The sequence below is a fragment of the Syngnathus leptorhynchus genome, chromosome 20, assembly GCF_054491065.1.
Source record: "Syngnathus leptorhynchus isolate UIUO chromosome 20, UIUO_Slep, whole genome shotgun sequence".
NCBI classification, from domain to species: Eukaryota; Metazoa; Chordata; class Actinopteri; order Syngnathiformes; family Syngnathidae; genus Syngnathus; species Syngnathus leptorhynchus.
This window is the reverse complement of record NC_141214.1, coordinates 2,631,387-2,647,535: the sequence shown is the minus strand read 5'-3', so window position 1 is coordinate 2,647,535 and position 16,149 is coordinate 2,631,387. Positions and strand designations below refer to the sequence as shown.

The 16,149-nt window shown below is 45.9% G+C and overlaps 1 protein-coding gene across 1 annotated transcript; it reads left to right on the top strand.

Moving 5' to 3' along the window:
• Window positions 1–453: 453 nt before the first annotated feature.
• On the top strand, window positions 454–15,945 carry igf2bp3 (insulin-like growth factor 2 mRNA binding protein 3). Its single transcript, XM_085901139.1, has 15 exons — window positions 454–1,331; window positions 2,069–2,129; window positions 6,434–6,482; window positions 8,824–8,875; window positions 8,995–9,058; window positions 9,925–10,203; window positions 10,277–10,411; window positions 10,486–10,608; window positions 10,678–10,813; window positions 10,941–11,066; window positions 11,918–12,037; window positions 12,111–12,185; window positions 12,270–12,401; window positions 12,472–12,585; window positions 12,965–15,945. The coding sequence occupies exons 1-15, from the start codon at window positions 1,157–1,159 to the stop codon at window positions 13,064–13,066; spliced, it is 1,743 nt and encodes a 580-aa protein (XP_085757265.1). The 5' UTR covers window positions 454–1,156; the 3' UTR covers window positions 13,067–15,945.
• Window positions 15,946–16,149: the final 204 nt, after the last annotated feature.

Genomic DNA, 16,149 nt, shown 5'->3' with positions numbered 1-16,149 from the left:
TAGTAAAATAGAACCGTGGAAGCATTGAAAGCGAATGAATACAGCAACTAAATATAGCCACGGGGTGGTTATGGTCCACTCGGCGAGTTGTTTGACTTTGCTTGAGTATTGAGGGAGGGGAGGCGGATGAGGGAAGATGGACGCCCCTCATTTGAATAGGAATACGTGTCATTCCCACGTTGCGCTAGGGCCCAGCTGAGGAGCACGGGTCACGCTATTTTCCTTTTTCCCCCATCCCATGTCACGTATTTGTCTTCTTTTAGCCATATAGTAATGCAACATCATTTATGAATGGCCCCACCCCCCTTTCGTCCTAGTGCGCGATCACTCTACTTAAGCTGCGTCTCCGTGCGCGTGCGCGCGCGCGTTTTACTATAGCTCCGACGACCAATGAAAACGAAGTTTCCTTTTTTTTTTTTTTAATGCAGAGAAAGGCACACGGATGTGATTCTAGTAAAGACACAGCAGCCTCTAACGGAACCTCCTTTTTTTTCTAACGCTGCTCAGGTTCTTTTCCTTTTTGCACCAATCCTTTCTTCTTCCCCTCCTTAAAAAAAAAACAAAAAAACATCCACTCCCCCTCAGCTGTCCCCACCCCAGATTCCCGAGCAATTTTCCCCAATCCCAAACACTTAATTGAGCAATTGGGTTTCCTCACGTGTCGGCTGATTTGTAGTTTGAACACGTGGCTCATTCAAAAAAAAAAAAAAACGAATAGAAGCGGATTTTTTTCCTCCCCTTCTTCTTCTTCGTCGCTTCTTCTTCTTAGTGTAGTCGACCCAGAGGCGGGTGCCTGCCTTTGCGCGTGTGTGTGTGACATTGTCCGTCTCTTCGGAGGAAGACACAAAGTAGTTTCTCCTCCTTTTTCCCTTCCCTACCCGGCTCATCGTCGTTTGGAAGAGCGTGCAAGATTAATAATTAAGCGTTTATTTATTGCGCGCTGAAAGAGGCAGAGAGAGGGGCGAGGGAGCGCGAAGCCACAACGAGGCTGCCAGTTTAAATCTATCTGTCCACTCCGTAGTGCACGAGAGGGTATTTCTTTTTCCTTTTTTTTTTGTCTTCTTTTGTTTTGGGGCTTCTCCAAACGCCACACATCCGCCGTCGGAGCTGTTTGGTGCTTCTTTTTTTTTGTTTGTTTTTGTTGTTGATTTTGAACATGAATAAGCTATATATTGGCAACGTGAGCGCCGAGGCCAGCGAGGAGGACTTCGAAACTATCTTTGAGACGTGGAACATTCCCCACAGTGGTCCCTTTCTGGTCAAAAGCGGCTATGCCTTCGTGGACTGCCCCGATGAGAAGACTGCAATGAAGGCAATCGATGTTCTTTCAGGTGAGACGTTTGCAACTGCTTGAAAGTAGGTTTTGTGTGTGTGTGTGTGTGCGCGCACGCGTCTGTGTGTGTGTGTGAGAAATGCATGTGATCATTGTATGAGATTGGAATGTATTATTCTAGTCATACATGCATTTGATAGTGTTTTCCCCTAAAAAGAAAACTATTATTGATTCATTGAAAATAATTTCGACTGGGTTCTGCTGGGGAGTCGAACCTTGCAGCGGGCCTTTTGCTCGGGTTCGGGTTAGAGGTCGTCGTCGTGTGCGCGTGTGTGTTGCAGCTTTTCGAACGATCTGAAATAGTAGTAAAAGCCAGCGTCTTCTCAAAAAGTCCCATAAGCCTACTCCTGTGGCCCACAAGTCTCTCGTTGTGTTGTGGAGCCATTTTGCTCATGCTGACACACCAGGTGGTTTAATTGTCTTGCTCAAATGTAGGCCAACTATGAGGCTTGCTTTTTTTTTTTTTTGCTTTTGGATGCACTCGTTTTTAAATATTAAATCTTGTAGTTGCTCCTAGGCACAAAGAAGGTATTTTCCCCAATTGAATGAAACGCTTTTGTCGTTGCAACTCGTCTTTGCAAAGCCATTTGTGTCTGTTTGCTAATATACGTCCAATGCACGTCTGTGGATTTATTTGGATTGAATTAAATAACGAATCAAGAAATGTCTCACACTACACAAGCAACGATCAATGCATGATTGTTTTTACATGTTTTGTTTTTTTTTTTTTGGTAGGTAAAGTTGAACTCCATGGGAAACTTCTCGATGTGGAACACTCTGTGCCAAAACGTCAAAGGTACGTTACAACCTATAACGTGGTTCTCTTGCTGAAAGCTTGTGCTTATTATTTTTTACGTATGTTTAAAGTCGCCCCCTCCCCCTAAATGTTGCGGGGGTCAATGAAAAGGGGCGTATGGTTTGTTGTAGCTACTCCCCCCCCTCCCTGTTGTGACTGTGGGGTGCTTGCCTTTTAGGCTCAACCGTCACATTTTTTGTTGTTTTGAAAATATAACCTGTGCATACACGAGCTGGGTATACAAAAAGCTTCCCTCAATTGTGAAGGCTGCACGAGAAAATGCTGTTCAGGGAGACAGCAGCAGCAGACGTTCGTATGTCCAGGCCTCATGGAGTCGTCCATTTGAAGGATCTGCTCTGTCACTGCATGCTGGCTTCCGCCCCTCTTTTTTTTTTTTTTTTTTTTCGTCTTGCATGAGACGTACGCTAAAAGCAGAATGAGAAGCCTTGGGGGCCCCCTAAAGTCACGCAAAACCTCGTTGCACAACTGCAGCAGACTCGTCGCCACCTCTGCCATTGTATTGGCAATTTCACGACGTTTAGGCTATTTGCTTTCAAATGTCAGTTGGCTCCTTGTGTGCATATTTTGGGAAGATGGCACACCCACAGCCTTGACAATTTAAAAAAAAAATAATAATTCTATTTTGTAAATTGATTGTCTGGGCTAACATGTGAATTGATTTATCGTCATGGCTACTCGTATTGTATACAATGTGTCTGTTTGAATTGGCTGCCAAGGATTAAAAGAGTCTGAAATGATATCTTTTGAGACATGTCAATTACCCAAGACTAATAGTCATTTTCCAATGAGTAGATTTTATACCAGAATGTCCTAAGGATTTTTTTTTAATGTTAGGCTGAAATTTGTTTTGAACTATTTAGATAGGTGTATTTAATTCATAAGTTTTTCACACGAACCTGTGTGTGTGTGTGCTTGCTTATTTAGCTGTTTAGTTTCAGCCCACACTGCAAAAAAAAAATGTCACAATGTTTCATTAAACTAGTTTTCATAAACACAAATGGATAGTAAAGGCAACATGGGCTACACTCGAACGCATGCGCGCGCGCGCACACGCGCACACACACACACACACACACACACACACACACACACACACACACACACACACACACACACACACACACACACACACACACACACACACACACACATGCTGGGCCATTCTTTGCATTCTGCAAATATCAGCTGGGGGAGGGATGGGAGGAGGGGGCTTGGCCAATCACCACGTCTTTAACCTTTGGACTCCTCAGGAAAAAGGGAAGTGCTATAAACAGTCAAGAAAGATGCATGTACAGTGTGTCCATTTTGGGCTTAACGTAGAACATGGGCTGGGATTCTATTCATACTTTTGAAAAATAATCCAAAAAGAATGCAGAGCTCATGAAACCAATTAGAACTAATAGTTATTATAATAAATATGAGAAATTAGGTCTTCAGCTAAACCAAACTTCAGTTAGGGGGGGGGGAATACACAACTTGTTTTATTGAGAGTAAATGTAGCAGAGTTGAACCTTTAAGTCTTGTGTGTTAAATTGAAAATAATTTAGTAAAAAACATGAATAAATAAAAAAAATACTGAGATATTTTTACTCTGTTACATGCATGTAAATTGTGGGAAAACAGTTTGGCTAAAAAGGAAAAAAAAACATTTCAAAGAAAATAAGCTGATCAATCAAAAGTATTTTTTTGTATTAAAAAAAAGATGTATACGTTTTTACAAACAGGAAATTTAACTGTAGCCTTTCACTCTTAATTGTTAATTTTAACATAAAAAAAATATAGATATATTTCTTCCGCAACTGTGAGTCATTTGCGGTTCTTTTGTGATTATTGTATACGGTATGAGTTAACTCCCAGGGTCACGTTTGTGTCTTGTGGAGAAGGGGGGGGGAAATGAAGCAGGCACAACCAAAAATCCCCGCTGAGTCACATGTACAGAAGAGAAAAAAAAAATGGCGTGGCTATACGAAGCAAGCGTGTGTATGTGTGCGCACGTGTGTGCGATACTGCTGTTAAACTCGCTCAAAGCAAATACGCTTGGCTTTACTTGAGCACTCATCACAATTGAGTCCTTGTGCATGAGCATTTCCAAAAGAAAATAGAACATGCTAAAAGATGCTCCTTTGTTTGGGTCACAAGGTCATCATGGGGCCCCACCTGCAAAACAAAAAAAGAAGGCTGAATTATGAATGTGGCCCCTTGTGTCACAACTCCTACACGCTACCCATAGACTCGCGTCAACATAGCCTTTGTATTTGACTTTCGCCGTATTTTGTCAATGAGGTTTGGGGGCGGTGGCCGCAAAGCCCCAAATGTGCAACAGTCCTTTCAGTTGAGTCACCTTGTAGTGTCTGGATGAAAATATTCAACTCTTTGGAATGTTCTGAGGGAGCTTGCAGAGCAAGTCATCCCAAAACTCAAGCTCTTGAATGTGTCTTTTTTTTTTTTTTTTTTTCCTCTCGAGGCGTTGTCACGGCCAGTAAGGTAAGAGGGCCAGCAGAACCTGACCAATGTGAAACTCACTCGGTCAGAACCAGTGCATACCTGAATCGACCTCCAGATTGTTGAATAGGAGACCAATTGAGGTGGATATTTTTTTTTTATCAAATGTTTGGACCACATCCCCTTTTTCCATCCTTTGAAGCATTCGGGCCCATAGGTTAACAAAGCTGGTTTATTGGAAAAGTAGATAAGTAGGCCCGGCCCGGCCCGGTCCGGCCCGGCCCAGCTTGGTCTCGGCCATCACATGACAAACCAGCCCCAGTCGCTACTCAACCCCCCAGCACCTCCTCCTCCTCCCACTTTTAGCCCAGCTCTACATGTTCCTGTCAGTGGACTTGTCCGTGTCCATGGTAACGGGGCCCCACCCCCACCGAGTAGAGTGGGCCCTTGTTACCCTTGCCTGAAACAGGACTAGTCCACCCTCCACCACACCCCAATCACCCATCCCCAAATCAAAGGCTGCATGGGGACCGGGGAATGTATAGCGGACCCAACCCCCACTCCGTCCGGTGCACTCCTCTTCACTCTACTCTACTCCACCCCAGCCCGGCCCACCCTCCTAACCCTGGCTGACTTCTTGTGTCTGTGGAGCTATAGGTGGGTCGGCCCTGGTGCATTTGCACATTTCACATGGCGTTCCCACCGCAATGCAGAGCATACAGAATGTGTGGGTTGGAGGCGGAGGTGGGGTGGGAGAGAAGGGGGGGGGGGGCGCTGGTGGTGGGACGGATCAGCCAGGAATGGCACACAGTTGGCCGGAAAGGGCTGGAATTCCTCTTGTAGGTTATCTGAATTTTCTTTGCTATTTAAGCATTTTCGATTCAAGTGTGAAGATGAGTAATATACACTGCTCGGATCGTTACGGTACATTTAGTTTGGGTTTTAGAAGTGCACAAGCAACTTCAGATGTCCTTTTAACATCTCGTAGATGTTTGTGATGTAGGATTTGTGATTTAAAATGTGCTGCTGCTTTTTATTTTTTTGGTGCTCAAGCTGGTTTCTGATGTGCCACATTGTTATGAGAGCACGAGTCGACCTCATGTACATTACGGCCCTTCGGGTTTGTCAACAGGAGGCGGACTTTGGAGTGGCCTCCCATTTCTATAAAGCGTCCTCTTGCAGGCAAACACTCCAAAGCCTCAAACATCTCGTCGCTAGAGTCTTAATTGGGCCGCCGAATGCTTCTAATGACTAACGTGACTTTCGAACTAGTCAGCAATGTTAGTTCCGCTCATCTACAAGTGGACGAATTTCATTCTTCCCCATTCGAGTTGCCCACCCCCCTTCTTTTTTTTTTTTTTTTTTTTCCCCTCTGACACAACAGTTGGGTGAAAAAGTGAGTCATTCTATATGATGCCACTTCTGATTCACAATGTATTTTTTTTAAGTCCCTTATATCCACTTCCTTTGCTCCTCGCCTGTGGTTGTGACCCAAAAAGGTCCCTCCTGTTCAATTAAAATCATCCAATTGAATTCAATCTTTCCATCCTTAGTAGGAGGCTCTCTGCACCTGCTGATGTCATATTGGAAATAATTGGCCATCATAGCCCCAGTTTCTGCAGCAGAAACTTCTCAATGGATCAAGCTTGAGATTTTTTTCACCTTGAAAACATCACATAAGCCGATGCTCACGAGGCTAGAATAAATGCTGACCTTTTTTTTAAAAAAAAATTTTTTTTTATTGAATTTAAAAAAAAAAAAAACCTCTGAGAACTTGTGTCAAGTTGTATCACCGTTTCGTGATCCTTCAACATGATCATCTTCCCTTCTTCTCTCCTCAGGAGCTGTAAGCTGCAGATCAGGAACATCCCGCCTGACATGCGGTGGGAGGTGAGTGCTAACAGTTGTTTGTTTCCAGGGTTGGCTACAACACGGGCCTCTTTCTCTTCTCGATGCCTTTTGGAGTCATCTGCCCTCCATTTGGGGTGGGGTGGGGGGGTCGACGTAGCACATGCTTCATTGCTTTGCACATGGCTGCACCTCAGCTCAGGCCAAGCGAGCTCACCGTGTCATGGGCCAAGTGTGGTCGGAACAAATGATTTGACATTGTTACGCTCAAATTTAGAGCCACAGATTTTTTATTTATTTATTTATTTATTTTTTAAATGCACAACAAATTTGGAGGGGCAACATGTTGGTTGGATTTGAGAAGAAATGTGCAGGAATGCATCTTGTCATTTGCTTCTCCAAATGAATTGGCTGACATTTTTTTGACGCTGTATTAAATGTGTGTGTGTCTGCATCTTTAACTAATCCTTGGTGTCTTTCAGCACAAATGATTATGCTAGTGACCAAGCTAAAGGTGTGTGTGTGTGTGTGTGTGTGTGTGTGTGTGTGTGTGTGTGTTTGTGTGTCTGAGTGGGAGAGAAAGGCACACACAAAAATAAAAATAATTATAATCGAGGAAAAAAGAAAAATAAGTTGTCTAGATACCACAGAGCCGTATAGAAAATACTTAAATCCTTTCATGGTTACTGGCATGCAAAATGAAAGAGTCCAAATGTTTTGGCACGTTGTGTCCTTTAGCCACTACAAGAGGATTTGAAAGTTTCACAGTTAGAATCTAAACATTAAATGTCCTCTAGGAAGGCCTTTTTAAAATGTGCAATCTTAGCAGATAGGGGTGCTGCTGTTGCACTTTTTTTTTTTTTTTTTTTTAAAGTGGTAAATAGTTGAGCAACTTGTGCGCAAGCGGAGCCACATATTTAAATTCCACTATCTTCCATGCTGGCTTCGCTTTGAAGTCCACATCAATATAGTTGCCTTGTTTTAATTTTTTTCCTCAACTCGTGGATATGGCTCACTATCTGTCGTCTTACTCCCATTTTTTTTCCTTTACATATGGAGCTTCGGTTGTGCCAGTGTGTGCTTGTCGTATTCTTCCATTTGGGAAAGAATCATTCCGAATTTCCTCAATGACACGCTTGTTCTTATGGTAACCATGATGTGATAATTTTTCACTTTCAGCTTGCCATCAAATAGCCATTGATTGATTTTTTTGGGGGGAAAGCATGAGCTGGTTTCGTCTCCTCGCATGTCCCTGAAACTAGCTCCACACGTGTTACTAGCATGTAGCCCAGGGAGCTGGTTGCCTTCTCCAAAGGTGACGAAGAGGTCTCCCTCTCCCTTGGGAGGGGGGGAGGGTATTGGAAAAAAAAATATAGGCTAATCTGGGATCTTTTGATGCCAAGGCCCTGTATGTATCTTATAAGGTAGATGGTGGCGGCGCGTACAGCACCTCGACGTGAGCACGCCGGTGCGAATAGTGGCGTGTTCACAAGCCGTAGGTGTACGGGTGGGTGGCCCTGGACCATTTCCTTCCCGTCCATGTGCTCTGATTCACAGAATGTGTAGCATGGGCCCGCACCCCTCCCCCAGCCCCTTCTTCCTGCTGGAATGCACCCCACCCTTTTCCTGAATGGCCTGGATTCTCATTGGCCGGCCCCCGCGGAAGGACAGGCCTCCCAGCCAGCCAGCAGCCGGCATCAGACGCCGCATTTTGTTGGAGGTGCAGCCAATGACTTGGAGTTGACATAGCGGAGAGGCGGGAGGCTTCTTGGTTGGTGGGTTGCCTCAGGGTTGTGTGTGTGTGTGTGTGCGTGCGTGGAATTGCGTGGGGGGCCAAGTCTTGTTGGCTAGAAAGTAGGGTTGAGCTCTTTGGGGGGTGTGGCCTGACGTTCAACGGAGCATGGTCAAAGGTCTCGGCGCCGCTTAGATCCTTCGCTCCCCCTTTCGACCGCAGTTGACCAAATCGATGAATTCCAATCCTGTGGTCTCCAGGTGGCCAACTTGATGCATCGTATCCATATTGGAGATTTTCAAAGAAGCCCCTCTTCCAGTTGCTATACAATGCGTATGATTCAAGCGTCTTAATTTAGCTTGTTTTTTCAATTCAACCAAAGCAGCCCATTCATCATTCACCCCCGGCCGTAAAATTACACAATCTAATGAAATAAATGAAAAGCATTGTCCAAAATGTCTGCCTTTTTTTTTAATTTTTTGTCCCTCCCCCAATGATGCCGCCCAAGAGGTACTACGTAGCTCTAATTGTAGATTACGAGACCAGTTCCAGTCATGTCGTGAAGATGCATTGGAGAATTGTTCCCATGGATAGACAAGAAAAAGTCCCAGTCCAAGCCAAGAGTCGTAATTCTGGTTTTTCTTTCCCCAGGTCTTGGATGGGGTGCTGGCCCAGTATGGTGCTGTAGAATGCTGTGAACAAGGTGAGCGCTGGGACGCACGCACGCACGCTTTTGATGCTTAGGGAAAAAGGAATAGAAATTGACTTTCATGCCAGGGTACTAAATGGTCAATAATGTCTCCGCTGTCTGCTCCTTCACAGTCAACACTGACACCGAGACTGCAGTTGTCAATGTTCGATACGCAGCCAAGGACCAGGCCAGGCAGTGAGTACACACACACACACACACACACACACACACACACACACACACACACGGTCCTCTTCTCACTCCTCTTCATTCTCAACTAGAAATAATGATCATTATTTTTGCAGTACACTTAATCAAGTCAACCTGACATAGCTTGCAATGGCAAGAAGGCCAATGTCCGTGATTGAAGCAAAATGGGGTTAAATTTGCCATTTAGTGCCCCCTAGTGTACATAAATCACACTTGCTCGGAGACGAGTTCACGGTAACGTTATTTGTAATTGTTCATGTGAATTCATTCCGTTTTGTATGAGCATCCGAGCAAGCTTTGTATGAATCAAGGTTGGCAAAACAAATGGCCTCCGTTTGAATGTGGTCGGAGCTTAGCCTTTCGCATCTATTGGAGAGAAAAACGAAACTAAACACTGGATTCGACTTTCCACATAAGGTCGCTACACAAAATGGTTCTGCCTTCCACCCAAAAAAAATTTTCAAACTTTTCTTCACGTCACAACATATTACCACAAAGACATTTGTCTTAATTTGACTTTCCAAAGCATTATCCATTCATTCGTTATCGCTGTTTATTTTGTACATAATTTATCGGCACGTGTGCGATTTCTCCCCACTCCAACATGTGGTTCGTTCAGGTCGGAGTGTGTGTGATAAAACACGCTTATCTTCAAAGACCGACTACCAAATTGCGTTGGTGTATCGTAAACAAAGCACGTGCTCCGGCTGGACGTTCCTGCTTGCGTTCTCTCTCTCTCTCCCGTGTTAAAAGGGGATCCAATCCAAGCGGCGTCCTACTGTTTAATCTCATTGAGTTTGCTCTGGACTCCCTCCGCTCTTAATTCTTCACCCCATCTCTGTCCCCCCCAGGGCCATTGAGAAGCTCAACGGCTCCATGATGGAGAACTGCGCTTTGAAGGTGTCTTACATCCCAGACGAGACGGCCGCACCGGAGGGTCCTCCCACGGGAGGTCGGAGAGGCTTCAACGCTCGCGGGCCGCCGCGGTCGGGCTCGCCGAGTCTCGGCGCCCGGCCCAAAGTGCAGTCGGACATCCCGCTGCGCATGCTGGTCCCCACGCAGTTCGTCGGGGCCATCATCGGCAAGGAAGGCGCCACCATCCGGAACGTCACCAAACAGACGCACTCAAAGTGAGTGGCGGGAAGGGAGAAATGAGGCCGCTACCAACTCGACGCCGCTAACTGGTGTCGCTTTTGCTTCCAGGATCGACATTCACAGGAAAGAAAACGCGGGGGCGGCAGAGAAGCCCATCACCATTCACTCCACAGCTGAAGGTTGCTCCAACGCCTGCAGAACCCTGATGGAGATCATGCAGAAGGAAGCACTCGACACAAAGTTGTGAGTTTGCACTTTGTCCGTCGGAGTGGGCTCACCTTTCACGTGCCGGTGATTTGATGGTGTTTGTCTTGCAGTACTGAGGAGATCCCACTGAAGGTTCTAGTGCACAACACTTTTGTGGGAAGATTAATCGGGAAGGAGGGACGAAACCTGAAGAAAATCGAGCAGGATACGGGGACCAAAATCACAATCTCGCCGTAAGCCCTTTGGAATTGTCAAATGCTCTCGAGGTCGATACGAGATCTCACCTCGCCGGATCTGCGCAGTCTGCAGGACCTGACCCTGTACAACCCGGAGCGGACCATCACCGTGAAGGGCACCATCGAGGCGTGCGCCAGAGCAGAGGAGGAAGTGATGAAGAAGATCAGAGAGTCGTACGAGAGCGACATGGCCGCCATGAACGTGAGCTCATATTTGAGTTGGGAGGAGAGGGAAGAAGGAAAAAAAAAAAAGAGTTCAATTGCAGCAAAGTGGTTTTGTGGTTAAGACTCTTTCGATAGTGTCAACTGAAAGTGTGGTTTCTCCGCAGCTCCAGTCCAACCTGATTCCGGGCTTAAACTTGAACGCTCTGGGATTGTTCCCCAGCGGCACCCCTGGCATGGGTCCATCCATGTCCCACGTCCCTCCTCCCGGAGCCGGCGGCTCGGCGTTTGGAGTAAGTGACGGAGCTAGCAAATGCTATACGTTAGCCCGCGCTGAAGCGGGACTCGTTCTGGCGCGTTTGGGCCCTCCGCGGAGATGTTCATTTGTTAGTCCGGAGCAAGCCCGTTTGATGTTTCTCTCTTCCTGTAGTGGAGTCCTTATGGGGGCGAGGGTCCGTTTTGGGCTCCTATGATGTCGGCGAGCAGCCAGCCCCTCGCCGTAAGTCACCTGTCCCAAAGAGCTTTGCACGGCTTGTGGCTGCTCGTTTGCGAGGTGACTCGACAAGGGTGGTTTGCATCTAACAAGTCAGCCGCTAGCCGCCGCGTCACGTTTCCGAGATAAGGACACCGAGGCAGTCCCCCGAGCTGACATATTGATTGGCGTATTGGTCTGGATCCAAAATCAATCATGTTTGAGTGTGATTGACTTGAGCACTTTGAGCGGGAGCAGGTGACGTGCCGCCACGCCACTTTGCATGACGGCGTCCGCTAGCGTGTGCAAAAGTGCCTCTGTGAGCTTTTTCACTGTTTTCTACAATTCAAATGAAGCCCTAAAAACCAACAACAACAACGTAATCTTATTACGTTATTTTGCAGGCTTTATTCTTCTGTGACTTTGTGTAAGTTTTCTCATGACGGCTTTGAGATATGAAATATTTCTGCTGGAAATATTGAGTCCAATTAGGAGCTAACTTGACTACTTATCTTGTGCTTTCCTTAAGGCTGAGCTGGCTTTAAAGTTGAATTAAGTGCCTAGAGCACACTGGACTATGTTGGTCTGTACTAAGAGTAACACCAGATGAGCTTGAGTGGCGCTTTGCGCATCCGAGCTCAATTAACAACAATATGTTCCCCCCTTCACCAGGGACACCCAGAATCTGAAACGGTCCACCTGTTCATCCCCGCGCTTGCCGTGGGAGCCATCATTGGAAAACAGGGTCAACACATCAAGCAGCTGTCGCATTTTGCCGGAGCCTCCATCAAAGTGAGGAATCCCGGCTTTTCCTTCCAAAACGCGCGGTCGCACCGCCGATCGCTGAATCTCTGCTGGCTTTCAGATCGCCCCCGCCGAAGGCATGGATCCCAAACAGAGGATGGTCATTATCGTGGGACCGCCGGAGGCTCAGTTTAAGGTGTCGTACGGCCGCCCGCCCACACGGTCGCATCAGCGGAGGTCTCTTTAAAACTTATTGCCTGGCTCGATTGCCGTGTTGCAGGCTCAGTGTCGCATCTTTGGCAAGCTGAAGGAGGAGAATTTCTTTGGACCGAAGGAAGAGGTGAAGCTGGAGGCCCACATCAAGGTCCCTTCCTTCGCCGCCGGACGAGTCATCGGAAAAGGCGGAAAAACGGTAAAGAGCCGCCGCCGTCCGTCATTTTGCCCCTGCCCTTGAAGTGAAACGCTCGTTCCCGTGCTCGCAGGTAAACGAGTTACAGAACCTGACTTGCGCCGAGGTGGTGGTCCCCCGGGACCAGACTCCCGACGAGAACGACCAGGTCATCGTCAAAATCAGCGGACACTTCTTTGCGTGTCAGGTAAGTTGGATTTAATAAAAGGCCGTTCGCGTCAACAAATGCTTTTTCATTTGCCTGGATGTACGCCGGCTCCTTCACATTGTGATGTTGTGTGTGATCAAAACTGGCTGAGGGTCACTCTCATTCCTGCACCTTCTCCTATGTTGCCGTGGCCCCAAAATGTCACCGATTATAGCGTCAAGTCTCGGCAGGAAATTGACAGGGAGGGCCGGTTTCTCATCTTTGCACCAAACCTGGGCGAGGAATTATTTTGCCCTTATGTGGCTCCATTTTTTTTTTCCCCCCTCCCCTCCACCACAATGGCCACAAGAAATCCAAATCTCAGAATAGCACCTTCTGACCGAACCAATTCGCTAAATGTGGACTTTTTGTCCTCCAGCTGGCCCAAAGGAAGATTCAGGAGATCTTGGCTCAGGTGAGAAGACAGCAGCAGCCCAAGCCGGCGCCCGGCGCTCAGCCGCCGCTGCCCCGCAGGAAATAAGGTGCCGGCGTGCCCCGGAGGGAAACGGTGACTGAAGCTGCCAGAGTTGGCTGGACAGGTGCGACGGAGTCCAGGGGTTGGACGACGAGGTGTTACTACCAACGCTCATCTCAGGGGTCAAAGGTTATTTTCGAAGCCTACCAAAACATCCAGCCCCTCCACGCCTCACTTGAACGTTCAAGTGTGGCTTAGAGACACCCCCCTCACACACACACTTCTTCCTCCTCCTACTCGTCTTCGCTAAACCTCCACCAACCTCACCTCTCTGCATCACTGTAGGAATGTATCGGAGGGCTCCCATCGACGTCACCTTGCCCTCGCGTGTACGCACCCCTCGACCGCTCTTCTCCCTCAAGGGTGTGTCTATCTTTGTTTTTTGTTTTTTCCTCCCCCCCTCCTCCCCCATTTATTTTTTTATTTTTTGCAACACGAAGAAACGAGGATCCCCCTCCTATCACCTCTTCGGTGTGGTACCTCAAACCCGACAAAGATGTTTTGGTTGACTTCAGATTTGGTTGATACTTTTCAGTGTTTAATTGGTTAATGAAGCTTTCTCATGAGTTGAAAGGAAGACAAAAAAAAAAAAGGCATTGCTCTCACGGTCCTAGTGGGACCGCCAGAGGTTTATTTTGGGGGGAGAGTTGGCTCAAATTGGTAGGGCCGCGTTTAAGGGAAAGATTGTTTGAGGCCAGGACCCCTGAAGGGGTGGATTATAAACTGGGTGTCCTGCCCGGCGAATAAAAGTGGCATTTTATAAATTCGGATGCATTTTATAGATAGTGCTAAATAAATAGATGAATATATATAAATATATACATCCAATATATCTATATATATCTATATATATATTTAGAGGTGTGGGCAGCGCCGTGACTGACACTTTGGGGAATGGTGCTGAAATGCTGCTGCCCAGTTAAACCAATTTAATATGCATTTTACTTAACTACCTCAGGATCTAGTACCTCAGAAGAGAAAAAAAAGAAAACAAATGATTATATATAACTATATAAGAAAAAAAAATGTTCCTTTCTTTTTTTTTTTTTTTTTATTTTGCTTTTGTGGTATTTTGTATACTTTATAAAGCTGATAGTCTTTGAACATTTTTATTTTTTTAAGAAAAAAAAAATTAAAATTTTGGTCGGCTGCCAACTGACCCTTGCCTTTAACTCTAGTGCTTTATGGTGGCATTGTACATGTGTGTGAGTGACTAAAGATGACCCTGTACATAACGTCTATTTGTACATAGCAGCCCCAGAGCCGGAGTTGGCACGCCTCAGCTGGCGGCTGACACCAACCAGTATCCAGAGAGAATGGCCTCAGTTTTTTCCCCCCTGAGGGTCCAACCATCTTTTTTTTTTTTTTGAAGAACATTACAAAAACACCATGCCAATCAATGCCAACCGTACAGTACACCATTACAGCAATGCCGTTTAGTTTTGCCATTGATTGACTTTATCGGGAATGGTACTTTTAATTTGTCCGTGAATTCCGTTCCGTGGTCCCTGGGCGGGCGGGGGTTTAGATAGACCAGGGTGGACTCCAAACGCACCCCAACCCGACCAGCTTAGCAAATCAAGCCTATGTTAACGTCGATCACTGCATGGTGAGGGTAGGGGGAGTCGCACTGATGGATGCGTTGTTTTTTTTTGTTTTTTTGGGAGTTGCTAAAACATGATTTGAACGTTGTGTGACCCGCAAGTGTTTTTTTTGTTTTCCGTGACACAGACTGACTTTTGGAGGGATAACTAAGTACAAAAACCCGACTCGGTTAAAAGGAAGAAGAAAAAAAAATCGATTTTCTTTTGTGTCTTCATGCCGAATGTAAATAATGTTGATTGTGGTAGAAGTTGAGTGTATCCATGCTTCCACAGTAGAACGCCGTCTACCTCAGCTAAAGGGGGCGGGGTGGGGGCGGCTGTTGTGCCATTTAAGCGCGCTCCCCGCCCCTCCCTGCCCCCCACTGAGCGCCAGCGCGCACGTATACCTCAGCCCACCCAACCCCCTCCCCTCCTCTTCCACAAGACTTTTTTTGTTTCCACACGGGCGCGCCATACCTAACATCTCGCTTAACTGAGTGGCACAAGTGATACTTAAAAAGACCCCCAAAACCTCCACACCCCCTTTTTTCTCTCCGCAGTTTGTTTTGATCTACCTCTTTAGACAAGTATTTGAAGTAGAGGCATTCTATTTGTTAGAATTTAATCCCTCTCCCTCCCTCACATATGAATGAAAACAAACTAAAAAAAAAATCATGTACTCTTTAGAATTGAGAAAATTTATCGAAAGTGATCAAAAAAAAATATTTTCAGTATTTATATGTACTCTTTTTTTTTTTTTTTTTTTTTTTTTTTTTGGCTTAATTGAACTCCTCCGACCATCACCATGTCTTTCTGCTTTCTCTTTTTGGTGGTGTGGCTTCCTTGTATTTGAACTTTTTGCTTGGGTTTTTTTTTTTTCTTTTGTGAAAAAAGGAAAGGTCAAATCACCTGTTTTGATTGAGCTTTCAATAGTTGATGAGGAAATGCAGTTTTGCTTTTTAAAGGGCCTGCCTTTGTTTTCTTAAATTGTAAGTCTACAAAATAGATACAAGTGCTGTCTTGTTTCCTTTGTCTTTCACAAATGCTACTCAATTGCTGATTTTTTTATTTTATTTTTTTTTCTTGGTAGCCATTTTCTTCTGTTAGCATTTCTTGGCTGTGTAACATTCTCTTATGGGACTGATTTCAGGGATCGGGGCCCCCCCCCTCCCTCTTTTTATTTGGGAAAGAGCTCTAACTACAGCATGAAAATCCCTTTTCCCACCTCCCCCCATCTGCAAACATGCTTGTGCCCCATCACCTCCCCCTCACACAGTTCCACTTGTCAAATGCCTCTGAATAAAGGACAAAAAAAATCATCATTTTGGTTGCCTAACGTCTTTTCTATTGGCTAGATGTCTTCTTTGTATTGGAGATCATCTTAAAATCAAATGATCCCTTTGCATATCGAATGCCCCAATTGCAAGAATAAGTGGCTTCCGCAGGATGGATGGGATGGATGCATGTGTTTGAATGATCCTGGATTTAGAAGGGTAATTAAATGCA